This window comes from Cryptomeria japonica, chromosome 7 (assembly GCF_030272615.1).
Source record: "Cryptomeria japonica chromosome 7, Sugi_1.0, whole genome shotgun sequence".
In the NCBI taxonomy this organism is placed as follows: Eukaryota; Viridiplantae; Streptophyta; class Pinopsida; order Cupressales; family Cupressaceae; genus Cryptomeria; species Cryptomeria japonica.
The window spans coordinates 260,770,101-260,787,198 of record NC_081411.1 but is presented as its reverse complement, the minus strand read 5'-3'; the positions used below and the strand labels follow the sequence as shown (position 1 = coordinate 260,787,198).

The 17,098-nt window shown below is 32.2% G+C and overlaps 1 protein-coding gene across 1 annotated transcript; it reads right to left on the bottom strand.

Moving 5' to 3' along the window:
* Window positions 1-2,276: 2,276 nt before the first annotated feature.
* LOC131061207 ((R)-mandelonitrile lyase-like) lies at window positions 2,277-11,399 on the bottom strand. Its single transcript, XM_057994742.1, has 4 exons — window positions 11,252-11,399; window positions 3,779-4,429; window positions 2,415-3,240; window positions 2,277-2,319 (listed from the first exon to the last, which is right to left on the bottom strand). The coding sequence occupies exons 1-4, from the start codon at window positions 11,397-11,399 to the stop codon at window positions 2,277-2,279; spliced, it is 1,668 nt and encodes a 555-aa protein (XP_057850725.1).
* Window positions 11,400-17,098: the final 5,699 nt, after the last annotated feature.

Here is a 17,098-nt window from a genome sequence, read left to right as displayed (position 1 = left end):
ATAACTTTTCATATTAGAATTTGTCATTGGTTTAGCCTCTATTCTTGTGAGGGTACACATCATATCTCATCATTTCTACTTTGAAAGTGCAAATATTAATATTGGGTTTCACTTAGAAAAGCCCTTATACAACATGACCATTTTTCCTAAATTTCTATGTGTTTAGGTCTAGATTAGATAGAAAGGAGGTTATAAACAAGGAGATAAAAAATTAGCATACAATTCTAGATTTTGTGAAAACAAAAACTCTAAGACTAGATAACTCAGTGGCTTTATCCTACCATTTTTACCTAAGTTTTAGGAGACAAGTGTGCACAACTTGCTAGTTCCTTTTCTTGCCAGGTTCTTCTCTATGTCCTCATTCTAGATCATCTTTATTGTTTCAATATTTCATGCTATATTTGTTGCATTATATAAGATTTTTTGATTCTTTCATTATTAGCCTAGTTCATTTACACACACTTCACTATCTCAATCTTTTGCAGTAAAGGAACAAAATCATAAAACCAAGCTCTTCCTCGAGGATAGTAGTTAGGCCTATTCATGTTCAATGTCATGAAAGGATTGGGATCTTTTAGATTGCATTGATTAATCTAAAGGATATTGTTCCCTTTATTTTAGCAACCTAATTTTTTTATGAAAAATTTCATTAAAAATTAATTTTTATGGCCTAAAGAGTGCCAAAAGTTTGAAATTTAATCCAATTAAATAAATATAATCAATTATTTTCATCATCAACGTAAATTTGTTAAATATGATTGAGTTGATTTCAAAATTGATTAGTATTTAGCTTTGGAAATGAATAGCATAGATAATTTTTGTTAGCTCACTAATGAAATAATCTTTTTATATGGGTGAGATTCTAGAATCTACCCACCATAAAAAAATTCTCTATATACAATCTTCTAATCTCAATTTAAAAAAAAAAGATTTCATTATTTTATGAAATACATTTTTTTTGTTGTCATATGAATAATTTGTAAGGGTTGAATGTCTTGACTAACCCATTGAAATTGAATAATGTCAAAAGTAGTAGGAAACCATCTACAATTTAAATTATCTACTCATATTATTGTACCAAACAAAAATTTAACACTCTTTATTGCAATCTAACATGAATCAACTTTTGATTATGCTTGATGATAAGAGATGATAAGAATGAATACATATAATGCCCTTAAATACTTGAATAGTATCAAATTGTGTCAAAATCATGTTTAGTCTTGTCAAGGAAAAATGAAAAGTGGGAAAGTCATAAAAAATGTGAGATTTAAATTTTAAATTGAGAGGGACATGTTTACAACTAAAAAATTAGATTGACATGGGATACTATTTAGATACAAGTAGCAAAAAAATAAACGGAACTAGGTGGATTCATAAATATGATAATTGTTTGACTAAAATGAATTTATAAGAGTGCATAAATAATTAGGGTGTTAAAAATTGTTTAGAAACATGTGTGTAAAATGATAAAGAGGTTAAGAGAACAATGGAAAACTCATACAATATCATGGCATTTACCATTATACATATGTATTAACACATTATTTCAATATAGGTAAAGAATTAAGTAGGAAATGACATGTTTATACAAATTTAACTATTGTAATATTTTATAGTTACATTTCCAATAAGTTATGCACACACATCTTAGCCTAAAGGTTATAGTGTAAGACTTATCATTTCAATATGTTAATTTTTTATTTCATATAATCTATAAACTAAGTATATATATACACACACATATACATACATCCTATTCTTAGAAAATGGATTGAAATGAACCTACATTTCAAAACATAAATAAATTAAGAAAGTGAGAAAAATGAGTATCCAGGGGCTCCAAACAAGAAACTACATAATTATACACTACCTCCTCTACAACAACATATAATAAAAGTTCATAAACAAATATGTGTAGTTATTTAGTTATAAAATCTTGGAACACGGATTATTTTGTAAAGCATCAATTGAAATTGAATGGGAAGTGTTCTTTTGTACAAAACATATAATGTTTATACTCATGTGAAAGAAGAGATATGATGCAAATGAAAATTACATATGTCACCACTTATATTATTTTAAATGGAACTGCTAATATTAAATAGCATGTGTATAAATATAACATTTATATTAATGTAAAAGAGGAGATAAGACATAAATGATAATTATAAATATTATCAAGAATATTATTCTGAATAATATATTTATTTACAAGACCAATACAAGGAAATACATTAGCCCTATAATGATTTTAGTAGAATGATAGAATATCTTTAGGTGTTCATACGCTCTTGAATGATATTAACTCCCATGTACCTGCATATGTTGCAAAATTAAATATTTATGTTAATTTTATAATTTGAAATCCTTGGAACGTAAATAGTGTAGACCAATTGTTAAAAAGTAAATACCTTCCAAGCATCATTGTAGTGGCTTGTGGATTAGTGCCAGGAGAAGCTTTATAAATTGAGCCATCTATAACTCTCAGATTATGAACACCTTTCACTCGATATCTTTTGTCAACAACCAAATCAACTTGACAACCTCCATGGTAATGGTAAAATGTCCCTAGTGTATCTCTGCAGAACTTGCCCAAGACATCATCATTTGATACATTTTTTGGTAATGGAATCCCAAGGAATCGAAGTGTTTTGGAATGTGCATTATCATTAAATGCAAACTCTTGAATAGCAGATGACATACTTATATTAACCATTACTTTCACACTTAACATACATTTTTTTAAATCAAATGGATTTGAATAGTAATTGTAACGAACAAAGGGAGTATCTCTAGGGTCTATGCTTTTTAGCCAAAGTGTGCCTCTTGATAAGGGAAATGCCACCTTACTTATAACTAACCCTAAATATTGTATATTTGTGGCATTGTTTTGTTGGAGAAAGCTACTACCCTCCATGTAGAGTTTTGAATTATCTAGTATTCCCACTACTTGTCCATAAGTAAATTCAAGTGGTTTTGGGGATTCTACAATGAAGCTTGTACCAGGATTATCTTGAACTTTTTTCCCTACTGAAGGTAAATTTAAATGAATGGTAATATTCAATTTCTTAAGTTGTTTTCTAGGACCTATTCCACTTAAGAGTAGAAGTTGAGGGCTAGCTATGCTTCCTGTTGACAAAATCACCTCACTATTGGTAGACAATTGGTTAAGTGATGCTTGATAAGGTAAGTTAGTATTATTGCTTGTGAACTCCACTCCACTGGCCTTAAGCTTTCCTGCAATATAGATTGTAGAAAATATTACACATCCACATAGATAGATATATGAAGATGAAATATTACCCTATACATATATAGTCTAACATATAATAATTTTGACTTCTTGTTTCTCAACATTTATAAAAGAATAAAAGAATATCAATATAAATGTTAATAAAATACAATATAGAAAAAATATAAATGTAACTATTATTTTATTTTAGTATCATTAAAAATAAAAGACCTAATTATCACTTTTCAAATTACTAGAAATTATTCAAGTATTCAATTGTTTGATATTTAAATGATGTAAGCGAGTTCTCCATCCAAGCTTAAGCAGCTGATACAGGAAATAACTATCCAACCTCTAAGATGCATTGATGTATAAATTGACCTTGTACACCACCACTTACACATTGATACATTCTAAAGGATGAATTTAGCTACTTTGGTTAATTGATACACTGTAGCCAACAAGTCCAGTTTTGTGCCATCTAAACCCTAAGTATATAATTTGAAAACGGGGGAAATTTGAAAATTAAATATGTATACGTACCTAATTCCAAATTGAAAAGGATTTTGCTGGCAGTAGCATTCAGAAGAACTACAATATTTTCTGGATTTGCATACTGGAGAAGATCTGCGGCTGTATGTCTCTTTCCCTTCTTGTCGAAGATTGAAGCACTGATCTTGGTGCCCTCCAAATGATCCAAACTATATCCATTGTAAGGAACAACTCCTGCTTCAAGAAGCCCATCCTTGAAGGCAGAACTCCATGGAAAAAGCTTGTATTGTTTGAAGGCATTCAACTTCTCCACCCATTCATACGACTCATTAACAAGTTTCTCATCCCAGCCCATTTTTCTAATATATTCGGAGCTTGCCCTGCTGTAGAATCCACCATTAATGGCAGTTCCGCCTCCTAGAACTCTCGCCCTTGCCAACTGCACTCCATCTTCTGAGACAAACCCCTCAACCATATGTGGATAATTTTTGGGATCCCCGAAAAGTTTGAACAAAGATTTGAAGTCCTCAACATCGGGATTTCCATAAGGAGAATCTCCTCTCTCCAATACCAAAACGGAGTAATGCTGTGAGAGAGTTGCTGCGAGGGGACACCCAGCTGTACCTCCTCCAATCACAATGTAATCATATGACCTTTCAGCCGCCTTTTTAGCATCTGCTGTCATAAACGGATATGGGTATTCTGCAAACATCAAGCACAGAGCATTATAAATCAATGTTAAAAAAAAGGAAGATTCCAAACAAAAGTGTGAAAATTTGTACCAACCCAGATTAGATGTCGCTGCTTCTGAACAGAATTGATGGTGGTGATTTGTAATCATCAACAGGCATGAAATCACAAGGAATACTATCTCCATGCTCATTAACCAATCTAATTCCCCTTCTAGATTTGAATCTGATAAATCTTTTGTAAATTACTTACATTCTATTCAGATTTTTATAGATGAGATCCAAGAATTATGGATCTTCCTTCTGGAGTTACGCTAACGTCATAGAGATATTCAGAGTCATATACACGTTTCTCTGATCTTGTTGAATTGTGATGGAACTCTCATTCGAAGAGAGTTTGTCAACCTCTCCGAAGTCTCATTGTTATTATTGTAAGTGTTTATTTAGAATTCCTATACACACTTCTCAACAATTCTGTATATAGAATTTAATGTATCTTTAAAATTGTCAAACTTTCAAACTGTCATAAGTATTGAATGCTTGGACGTTTCTCTAAGGCATTCTAATTGATAAATTATCAATCCTTTACAACTGTCATATGAATCCTTTACAACTCGAAGTTCGCCATAGCAGCTTATTCTATACCATTTTCATAGTTTTGTAATGATAAACTGAAGTCTTATTGAATTTAAACTACTCCCCGCTGACTTTAAAAGCATAAAATTAAAAAGTAAAAATATTATAGAATTTTGTCATTCCAAAAGAGAATTGTGAAACCCCTTACAATTCTCATTATGAGTATGGGATGATGCTGGCTTAGTGGGGAGAATTTGTGTTTCTCTCAAAAGAGAGGTCACACCACGTTCAAATCTCACACAGATAAAGTATATATGTCTCACTTATAGCACAATTTGATGCCTCCCACAAAGAGTACAAGGTAGTCCAGTAGTGGACTCTATAACTCTATAAAATAAAAGAATATTTCTTTCTTTATGTCATGACATTTTTATTTATTATTCTAATTGTTTATTTAGAAGTCATATATACTCTTAATAAAAGACTAACGCATGATTGGATTTATTTAAAATTGTCAAATCCTTTGCAACTATCTGAAGCGTTATCCAATGATATTTTTCTAAGGCATTAAAATAAGAATTCAAGGAAAAAGAGAGGAACTTTGATGGCAGTGAGGTAGATGAATATTAATCTTTTGTTTTGGAGCTAACAGATGTTCATATGATTAAAATCAATTTTAATTAATGCTAAGAGATGTTCTTATGATTGAATATAAGATTTTAAAAAAAATTTATTGTGTATATTTTTTGATCTATTATTAGAAAGGAAAAAGTGAAAGATTAGGATGCAAACATGATGTTAAATGGAAATGAAGAAAAACAAAAACCTTGAAAATAAGAAACAAGACTTCTCAATTATGATAATAAGATAATGTAAATATTTAGTTATTATAATTATTATTGTGGATGAAAAAATACTAACTTAATGAAATTTGTTGTTATCTTAAAAAAATTAAATGACATAATTAAAAATTGAATCATATTTTAAAAAAGTAATGAGTTTAAACAAATATTAAAATTAATATATAGAAAATATAACTAAAACAATTAAATTAGAAACAAAAACATGAGGTAGCTTAAATCATAATAGAATGGAATATATTTAAACTAATATTATAATTTAAAACATAAATATCTATATCTTACCTAAATAAAATGGGAGCGACATATATGTAATAAATAATTAGAATTAAATAGAAAGAAATAATATAAAGAAGTTTTATTTTACACAAAATGCTAATATATAATATATATTAACATATTGGTATACACTACAATATATCATGATTTATTTTTATATATGGAAATGTATCTATTGTTGAATATCTTGGACAACTGAGAGGGGGGTGAATCATTTCTCACTTAAAATCTCTTATTTATCCCACAGAAACAGATCCGGTAAACAAACTTCTGATTACTTAACCATAAATAGATATAAGGATGAGAGAGAACACATGTGAAACACACACAAGAAACACCAGATTTTACATGGAAAACCAAAGAAGGGAAAAACCACGGAGAATGCTAATTCTCAATTATGAAGCACAGCTACCACAACACTACAATGCTAAAAGAAACCTTTGGCTCATTGTCTCCAGTACCAAACAACAACAACACACTATCACTCTGCTCAAACACAACTTCACATAACCTCGCACAAAATCGCACTAACAAATTTTTCTCTTTCAATCCAGTTGCTTCTATATGTTTTCTCATCACAATCATCCTTTATTTATACTGATCTCTTCAATTAGGAATCTCCCAAGTCGGACAAACACAATTCATTGAAATAGAATTTGAAATAGTTGTACACTAAACATTCCTGCAGTGGAAAGGAATGAGTAGTGGACCACACCACAATACATAACATCAATCAAAACAACATGTTATCCATACACCACAAATGCCAAAGAAAAACATAAACATTCAAGGTCAACCGGACCCGAAATGATCATACCAACAACCACAACTTTGGAGCACATCAACATGTCCCAAATAAGGATAACAAAGATAAAGACATGAATAGGTTAAATCCAAAATATCATTATCAAAACTAGAAAGGCAAATAAATGTAAAATATTGCAAATATCACCAACATCATTGAACACACTTCCAGAGGACAACTTCCAGAGCACCAAATCATAAGCATGACATCCCAAAGCAACTTCCAACAACATACCAAAACCTTATGACTATAGCTGCAACAAATCAGAAATGTGGAGCACAAACCAATCACTTAAACACATAATCAGTACATTGACATCAATGACAACCATACTGACACACCATCAACTTCACATTTGCAACAATCTCCCCCTTTGTCATTAATGGCAACATTCATCAATGACAAACATAAATTCAAATTCATAACTCATCTCTCCCCAAGCATCTTTGATATCTCCAATCAGACTCTCCAATCTCTCCCCCTTTGACATCAAAGACAAAGGTGAGAAACAACTCAACCATCTTCAAATTTCATATAGCATCCCTTAAGAGGAATCCCAATTCATTAGTCCATATTAGAAATATAGATGAAGTTTCCTGAACTAATGCACTACTAAATGCACTAGTTAAAACTAGGAAAGGATAATACCCCGAAATTCTACTAGAGATAATCAAAATTATCTTTGCACAATGCCTTTGTAAATATATCTGCAACCTACTCTTTTGTAGGAACATACTTAAGTTTTACTTCATTGTCCAACACCTTCTCCCTTAAGAAGTTATATCAAATAGAGATATGCTTTGTTCTAGAATACAATACCAGATTCTTAGAGATATTTATCACACTTGTATTATCACACATGATTGAGATCGGTTCATCAAACGTCACACCAATATCCTTCAATGTTTGTTTCATCCAAAGTATCTAAGTGCAACATGATGTGGTTGTAATGTACCCAGCTTCTACAATTGATAAAGATACAAAATCTTACTTTTTACTGAACCATGCAACTAACCGAGAGCCAAGAAAAAATGCTCCACCACTAGTACTCTTTATGTCATCAACACTTCTTACCCAATCTGCATCAATTTAATCTTTTAGAGTAAAATTTGATCCTCTGGGATACCACAATCTAAAATCTTATGTACCTTTCAAATATCTAAAAAATTCTCTTTAGTACAACAACATGTGACTCTTTTAGATCATGCTAAAATCTAGCTGCAAGGAAAACAACACACATGATATCCAATTTGTTAGTGCAGTCAGGTATAATAGTCCTCCAATCATTGATCTATACTTGCTTGCATTAGTCTTGAGAGATTTATCTTGATTAGGACCAACTTGCATACGGTTGTCATTGGAGTACATACCAGTTTAGAATTCTCCAATCCAAACTTTTTCAACAACTCTCTAACATACTTTGACTAAGAAATAAAAATACCTTTATTGGTTCGATTCACTTGCAATCCAAGAAATAAATTCAACTCACCAATCATAGAAATTTCAATTCCTTGTACATTTCCCCAACAAAATTCTTGTGCATGTCATCATTTCCTCCAAATATTATGTCATCCACATATACATCAACAATTAGGATCTTATTTGGTTACACTTTGAAATAAATATTGCTACTAGCAGACCCTTTTTGAAAACCTTCATTCAATAAATACTTGTCTAGTCTTCCATACGAAGCTCTACGTGTTTTCTTCAACCCATACAATGTCTTCTTCAATCTATAGACAATATCTAGATCATCTGATAAATTAAGTCCTTCCGGTTGCTCAATGTAGACTTCTTATTTTAGTTCCCCATTCAAAAAGGCTAACTTCACATCCATCTATAAGTTTTGAAATCTTTACATGTTGCAAAACCAAAAAACATCCTAATAGCCTCCATTCGAGCAACAGGAGCATAAGTCTTTTCAAAATCAATACCTTCAACTTGAGTGTAATCTTTGCATACTAATATTGCCTTGTTTCTTACAACATGTCCATCTTCATCTATCTTATTGTAGAACACCCACTTTGTTACAATAACATTCTTATCTATCAATCTAGGGACTAGTTCCCAAGTCTGATTCTTATCAATATGATCTAACTCTTCCTTCACAGCCTTCAACCAATTTTGATCATTACATTCTTCTTCAACTATCTTCAGTTCAGCTTCAAAAAGTAAACACAATAGAACTTATTCTTCAACAACTTTGTTTCTTTAATAACACCTCTGTTCTTATCTCCTAGAATTTAGTTTTTAGAGTGATTCTTCTAAATATACCTCAAAGTTTTAGATACAGTTGCCAGAGCAACCTGAGTATCTTTTTGCTTTTCTTCTTCTCTTCTCTTCTCTTCTTCTTCTTTTCTTGCCGACTCATCAGATTCATATCTTGATTGTATACCTGAGTCTTTAGAAATGTTTTTGTCAACCTTTACATTTGCACTTTCAACAATTTTATTCAACCTCTTGTTGTAACATCAGTAAGTCTTGCTCTTTGTACAATATCCTAGGAATATACCTTCATCTACTCTGTTGTCAAACTTTCCAAGATTTTCTTCATCTCTCTGGATGTAGCATTTACTTCTGAATACTTTGAAATACCTCACTGATGGAATCCTTCCTTGTCATAGCTCATGTGATGTATTTCCATATTTGTTTTGAAATAAAAATCTATTGAGAGTGTATACTGCAGTATGTACTACTTCTCTCTATTAAACTTTCGATAGGTTTTCTTCTTTGATCATAGTTCTTACTGCTGCTTGTATAGTCTCATTCATTCTTTCCACTACACCATTCTACTAAGGTGTCCTAGGGGTAGATAGATTTCTCCTAATCCCATATTTATCACAAAAAGTGTCAAATTCATTAGAAACAAACTCTCCTCCTCTATCAGATCTTAAGCTTTTGATTCTTCTATAAAATTTATTTTCAACTCTAGCTTTGAATATCTTAATGTTTTCTAATGCCTCTTATTTTTCTCTTAAAAATGTAACCCAAGTCATGTTTCAAGGTGTGTGCCCTTGGTCTCCTTGTGTTGTGCAACACAGCGCTCAGGTTTGTGACATGGCTTAATCGCCTCTTGTGGATTCTATAAGTCTAGTGGTTGTATCGGGTATTAGCAGGTCAGTCTTTTGGTGTAACAGCAATTGCACTTGTAACAAGTGGTATTAGATCTTGGTCACAGGTTCAAACCCCTCGCTTGTGCTGGGGGGGATTGTTGCAAGGTGTGTGCCCTTAGTCTCCTTTTTTTGTGTTGCACAACAGTTAGGTTTGTGACATGGCTTAACCACCTCCTACGGATTCTATAAGTCTAGTGGTTGTATCAGACTTTAACAAGTCAATTTTTTGGTGTAACAACAACCACACTTATAACAAGTCATTCTAGAATTATCTTCAATTAAGATCATGAAATACCTCTCACCTTGTAAACTCCTTGTTCTGGCCACACCGCATAAGACTGTGTGCACCAAATGTAATAGTCCAATATAAGATTGTTCATAATCCTTTAAATGTTCCCTTTATTTATTTTACCACAAGTGACATTCTTTGCAACACTGTTATCTAGTTTAGTCAGTCTCGGTAAATCTCTCACAACTCTTGTCAAACTAGTCTTCACCAAATTGTCAAAATTGATGTGACACATCTTCCAGTGCCATAGAAAACTTTCATTAATTAGAGATAATAAGTAATGTCCTGTAGCAACCTCCAACTGATACATGTTTCCATATTTCCTTTTTCCAGTAGCAATAATAGTTCCAGATCTCTTTCGGATCTCACAACCACCATCCTGAAAAATAACATCGTAACTATGTTTGTACATCTGTCCAACACTTAATAGATTATGATGTAATCCTTTCACATAGTATACATTGTCAATGTTATATTTTTTATCAAAAGTAATAGAACCTATTCCAACAATCTAGTGAGTCTGATCATCTCCAAATCTAACAGAACCACCATCATACTTTTCAATTTTTACAAACTTACTTTTGTCACCGGTCATATGGTTTGAACATGCACTGCAATCAACCATTCATTTATATCTCTTCTAACATGAAATGTTGATGCAATAGTTTCAACAACCTTAGATATCTCCTTCTATTTCCAAGTTTAAATTCATCTTTCTCTACCAAGAACAAACAATCACCATCTTCATAATTTGGCTCATCATCTGAAATTCTAGCATTATCTTTAACATAGTAGGCTTTCCTATTGAACTTTCCTTTATTTTCTTTAAAATTTTCTTTCATTCCTCTCTCCAGACATCTAGATGCATAATGACTAATCTTTCCGCACTTAAAACATTTAAGAGGTAGCATACCTTTATACTTGTCAGTTCCTCTCTTCAGCTTTCTTACAATGTTTTCTTCCATTTCATCTAGGCTCTCATCATCTAAATCTTCATTCAAAGTTTTTGTAGCTTTAAATGCTATCTCAGTTCTTGCTTTGTCTTTACCAAACTTCCTCATCTCGAATGTAGTCAGGGTGTCATACAAATATATTCAGGGTGTCATACAAATATTCTCTGGTGAATATGGATGGATCATATTCTTCAATAGCTGAAATCTATTCACTATAACATTTTGATAAAGCCCTCATGTTATTTTCTATCACATCCTTATCATCCAAGGTACTACCAAGATCTTTGTTCTCATTCACTACATTGTCAACCTTCTGAAAATAACTTGTTATGTCTTCACCTTCTTCCATCCTCAAGTTTTCATATATGTCTTTAGCAGTCCGCATCTTAGCTAGCTTAACTATGTCATTTCCTTCATGGATGTTTTTCAATCTTTCCCAAACTTCATAAGCAGTATCTAATGCAACAACCTTTGCCAATTTAGTTTTAGATAGGGCACTAAAGATAGCATACCTTGCTCCTTCATTTTTTTCATAGGATTCAATCTCATCCGGGGTAGTACGACCGTTTGTCGACATCACATACTTCGTCTCCATAGTTTTCCAAGTCTTGTAACTCAGAGAAATCAAATATCTTCTCATCTTCACTCTCTAGAAACTATAGTCGAATCCTTAAAAGGTAGGAATAGTCAATTTATGTTTCATCAGATCTTCCTCGAGTGGTTAGTCTCACTTTCTAGGAACCAAAACTCTGATACCAATTGTTGAATATCCCAGACAACTGGGAAGGGGGGTGAATTAGATCCAATATATTGATCATTATCATATAAAAAATGAATATTAGATTGCATTCAAATAGTACACAACTTTGGTAATTATAATAAAACTAAATGTTCATATTAATACCCTTAGCAGCAACAAATTGAGCCTATACAATGATTTTGCAATACATTACCAATAAAGTTCCAATACAATATTTGAATGAGATCACTCTGCATAAAATGAGATTTTTTTCTCTTAATTTTGAAAGCAAAGGATTTTCATCCTCAGATATTCCACTTGAACGCATGTTTTGTTTGCATAAATAGATGATATTCTCTCAAAGGGAAAGTTTTCCCTTTTAGATCCATAACAATAAACATAGGTCATCCAATAAAATAATTTGATGTCTATTGTTTTAAAAAATGGTTATGGGTTAGAAAAGTGCACTTCTAAAAATTATGATGTCAAAATAGACCACTAAATGATATTATGATACATGTTGGGATTAGAGAAGAGAAGAAAACTAAAGAAATAACTATTAGAGTTCAAGGGTTGCAAATACCACAATAGTTAAACCTTAAGTTAGGGTCTTGGAAATGAAAAATAATAATGCTAGTAAGAACATGTTTGGGAGTCTAATAAATATAAATAACATAGTAGGGGAAGGATGGATCACATGATAAGGTAGAGAAATATAAAACTTAAAAAAAAGAAAAGGAAAAATGAAGCAAGAAGGAAATAGACTATAACAAGGGGAACTTTGATAACTAGGAGAAATTTTATAAAAAAGAGCTAAAAAATACTCATCAAGAGAGAACGAAAAGAGCATTGTAGTAAAATATGACCAATGAAATGCATGAAATAAAGAATATACCTAATACATATAATTAATTTAATTAAAAATGGGACATGCAAGTGGGTGAGGGAAAATAGGTAATTTTGGCAAATTAAAATGATTGAATCTAGCCAAAAAGGGGATGCAATTTGCATTTGTAGGATTTTGCAAGTGGGGGGATTTTTAAATAAATTTTTATTTACTTAAATGCAAAAGGGATTTTAATTAAATTAAAATTTAATCAAAAAGGGGGAAAAGGGATTTTAATCAAATAAATAGGATTTATTCAATTAAATGGCTAAGGGTATTTAATCAAACCTTAGTTTAATTAATAGGTTAGGCTAGAGGAAATGGATTTAATCAAATCTTTAATTTGATTAATAGGCTAATTAGAAGAATAGGGATATTAATTAAATATTAATTTAATTAATTGGAAGAATGAAGAATAATTAAATGAATAAAATTCACTTAATTCATTGTGCAACTTTTAGGTGTCTACAATAATTGTAACCGATGAAGATACATTTTGTAGCCTTGTTCTCCAACTTTGTTCACTTCTCCTTCGACGCATATGCATATGCCTCACAACCAAAAACTCTAAGATGTCTTAATGAAGGCTTGTGACCTGATCATGCTTCCATAGGTGTTTTATCAACAAGAACTGATGTAGGAGACCTGTTAATCAAGTAGCAAGTAGTGGCAACAACTTCAGCCCAAAATTTTTGTTCTATAGTGGCACCACTCAACATACTCCTAGCCTTCTCCATCAGTGTCCTATTCATTCTTTCTGCAACTTTATCTCTGCTCTGGAGAATGCATTATCTTTTGTTTGTAAATACCACAGTCTTTACAAAATCTATCAAAATCATTAGATAAAAATTCAGCACCATTATCAGTCCTCAAACATTTAATTTTCTTTCCAATCGGCAAATCAACTATTGCTTTAAAAAATTTAAAATGATTGAAAACTTCATATTTACTCTTTAGAAAGCATACTCGTGTCCTTCTACTAAAATCGTCAATAAATGAAACATAATATGTGGATTTTCCAATCAAAGGAACATCTACAGGACCAAACATATCAGAATGAATAAGATTGAAAACACCACAAGATTTATGAGAACTCGAGTAAAACTAAAAACGATTTTGTTCTCCATAAATGCAATGCTCACAAAAATCAAATTCAAGATTAAATTAATTCAATCCTTCAACAAGGTTTTTTATTTTTCAAGGTCCTTAGACCCTTTCCTCCAATGTGGCCAAGTCTTTGGTGTCATAACATAGTCTTCTCTATAGGTAACTTTGCTTCAGAAGAAAGAGCACCCTTAGGTACCCAAAATCTATGTCCATCTGTTGAAGGTGAAACCCTCAAATCTTCTGATGAAGTATCCACAAATTTTCTTTCTACAGAAGTGCTATTACACTCAATAGTGTATGCCTCTAGCTTATACAAAGTGTCAAATCTAACACCTCTAACAATCACCATAGCACCCTTAATCATATTACATCCTACATCTGAAAAGACTACTTGCACACCTGCATCTATCAATTTTCTCACAGATAATAAATTTTGTTTTAAACCAGGAATATGCAGCACACCGCTAATCATTTTTATTCTACCATCAGGAAACCTAATCCTAACTTTACATCGACCAACAATGTCTAAATGTGAATCATCACCCAAGTACACCTTGCCTCCATTAAATTCTTCATATTTAGAAAACCAATTTTTATTAGAATTCATATGAAAAGATGCACCTGAGTCAATTAACCATGCGTCATTACCTGCATGAGTAGCATCATCTTCCTTCTCAAACTCAGAATTAGAATCAAACTTATTCTTTTCTTCTTTGTAGTCCTTACAAATGTGACTTGGTTTACCGCAATTCTAGCATATGACTTTGGACTTTCCAGGAGATTTGGATCTCCCTTTGGATTTGGACTTATTGCGCTTCTCATTCTTCTTGCCTTTTTTCTTAGGTCTTCCATGAACAATTAGGGATTCCTTTAAATTGGTGGATACCTTCCTTCGCATCTTTTCACCCAGTAGGGCACCCACCACATCTTCAGACTTCAAAACAAAAGAAGTACTATCGATAGCCATAACAAGAGAATCCCATGAATCAAACAAAGAACAAAGCAAGATTTGGCATTTCTCCTCTTCATCCATTTTAACACCAACAGATACCAATTGAGCCACCAACATATTAAATGCTTCCAGGTGATCTGCAATTCATCCACCTCTTCCATATTCAAGCAATATATAATTTCTTCCTCAAGAAAATCTGATTTAATAAAGATTTGTCTTGAAACATCTCACCAAGCTTAGTCCATAAATTCTTTGTTGTGTTCTCTTCATGGACATTGATCAGAATAGAGTCTGTCAAGTACAATCTGATTATACCCTTATCTTTTCGGTCCATAACATCATACTGAGTAGTTGCAATAGGATTTTTAGGTCTTGAGACACTCGCATCAACAACACCCCACAGATCTCGATCTATTAGCAGATCTTCCATCTTCAGCTTCCACATCTCAAAATTACTATCATTAAATTTCTCCACCTCTATTCTCCCTAACAAACTTGCCATCTAAAAATTCCTGCAACAAGATCAAAAAGTGACTTCTGCACAAGCTCCCACTTAGATCTGGATTAGTTCAAAAAACCCAACAACCCACAACTGAAACCAAAGGTTTTTAGGCTTTGATACCACTTGTAAGGAAGTTAAGTAGAGGAACAACTTCCTACACTAACCTTGAGAGGAGGATAATAAAAAAAAATTTACAAATCGTTATAGCAGTTACAAAAACAATAGAAATAATAAAAATATCATGCATTCCACAACACAACAACACAGTGATTTACGTGGGTAAAACCCTTTCGGGGGAAAAACCCCACACTCTAAAAGAATCTCAATATATTATTCAACAATCAATAACAGATTACACTATACTTGCAGAGAAAGCTCTTCGTAGGAGTATCACTAATTAGAGACTCAAAGGTAACTCATTTTCTATAAGACTCTTACGCACAACCTCTATCTCACACACCTCATATATAGGAGATACAATACAAGAAACCGTCAAACAAAATTACAAAACCATGGGCTAAAGTCACCCAATAAAATAAATTTGTTCTAGATGCCCTATGATGTGTTAAAACACACATCAACATGTGTCCCTCTCTTTTACAAAGCATTTATGTGTTGGATACATTGTATATTTCCTATTTCAGGAGTACAAACTTCTGAAGGCCATAACTTGAGAACCGTGTCTCTTATTCATGAATGGTTTGAAGCATCGAAAAGATGATGCGAAATGCTCTATTGCCTTGTAAGCTTCTACAGCACTTACGCCCACTTTTCAAGGCATTTTGGGGCCTCTAAACTCCTTAAAATTAAATTTAAACATTTCATTGCACCTCTCCAAAATGGAAACCTTAATATCTTCAAAACTAGCTGTGATCTTGTGATGTAACTTTACTGGAATGCTTATCTAGCCAACCAGAAGCTTCAAGGAGAATTTTGCACCATTTTGTGCTTAAATGAAAACTTACTATAAATAGTAACCTTGTGTAAATGCAAGGTTGAGACACTATTTTCCTAATAGTGATGAAGGAATATTTCCTAGTTATTCTACTAGAAGCAAGGCCTATCAGTGTTATATTAAAAGATTGAGGAATATTATTGAAAGTACTAATGTGAAGGTTGATGAAGGTAATATAAGACAGATTAGATCTTGGGGATATGATTCTAATGATCAGGATGCCAGTTCAGATAAAGGAAAACAAGTACAGGCCCAAATTCAAGTTTAGATTGCTGTGGAAAAACCTGACAACAACGAGAAAGGTGCAGGTGCTTGTGCAGAAGAAAGAGTTCAAGAGCTTGAAATTCAACAAAATCCTAAAGCTCCCAATAATGTGAGGTTTCAAATCATTTAGAAAATCAAATTATTGGTGATAAGAATAAAGGTGTGATGACTAGGAGAAGACTTGCTGAAAAAAATTGTTTGATTTCTAAGACTGAACCTAAAAATATTGATGAAGCATGTAAAGATGAAAATTGGATTAAAGTTATGGAAGAAAAACTAAATCAAATTGAGAAAAATGATACATGGATTATTGTTCCTAGACCTAAGGATAAAAATGTAATTGTAACTAAATGGGTATTCTGGAATAAGTTGAATGAACAGGGTGAAGTTTTTAGACTTGTT

Coding starts and splice junctions, on each gene's coding strand:
- LOC131061207 (XM_057994742.1), bottom strand. CDS start 11,399: ATGAGGAAGTTTGGTAAAGACAAAGCAAGAACTGAGATAGCATTTAAA. Junction 4,430..11,251: donor AGGAACTGACAAGTATAAAG/GTATGCTACCTC, acceptor TGATGTTTGCAG/AATACCCATATCCGTTTATG. Junction 2,320..2,414: donor ACTACAATGATGCTTGGAAG/GTATTTACTTTT, acceptor CAACATATGCAG/GTACATGGGAGTTAATATCA.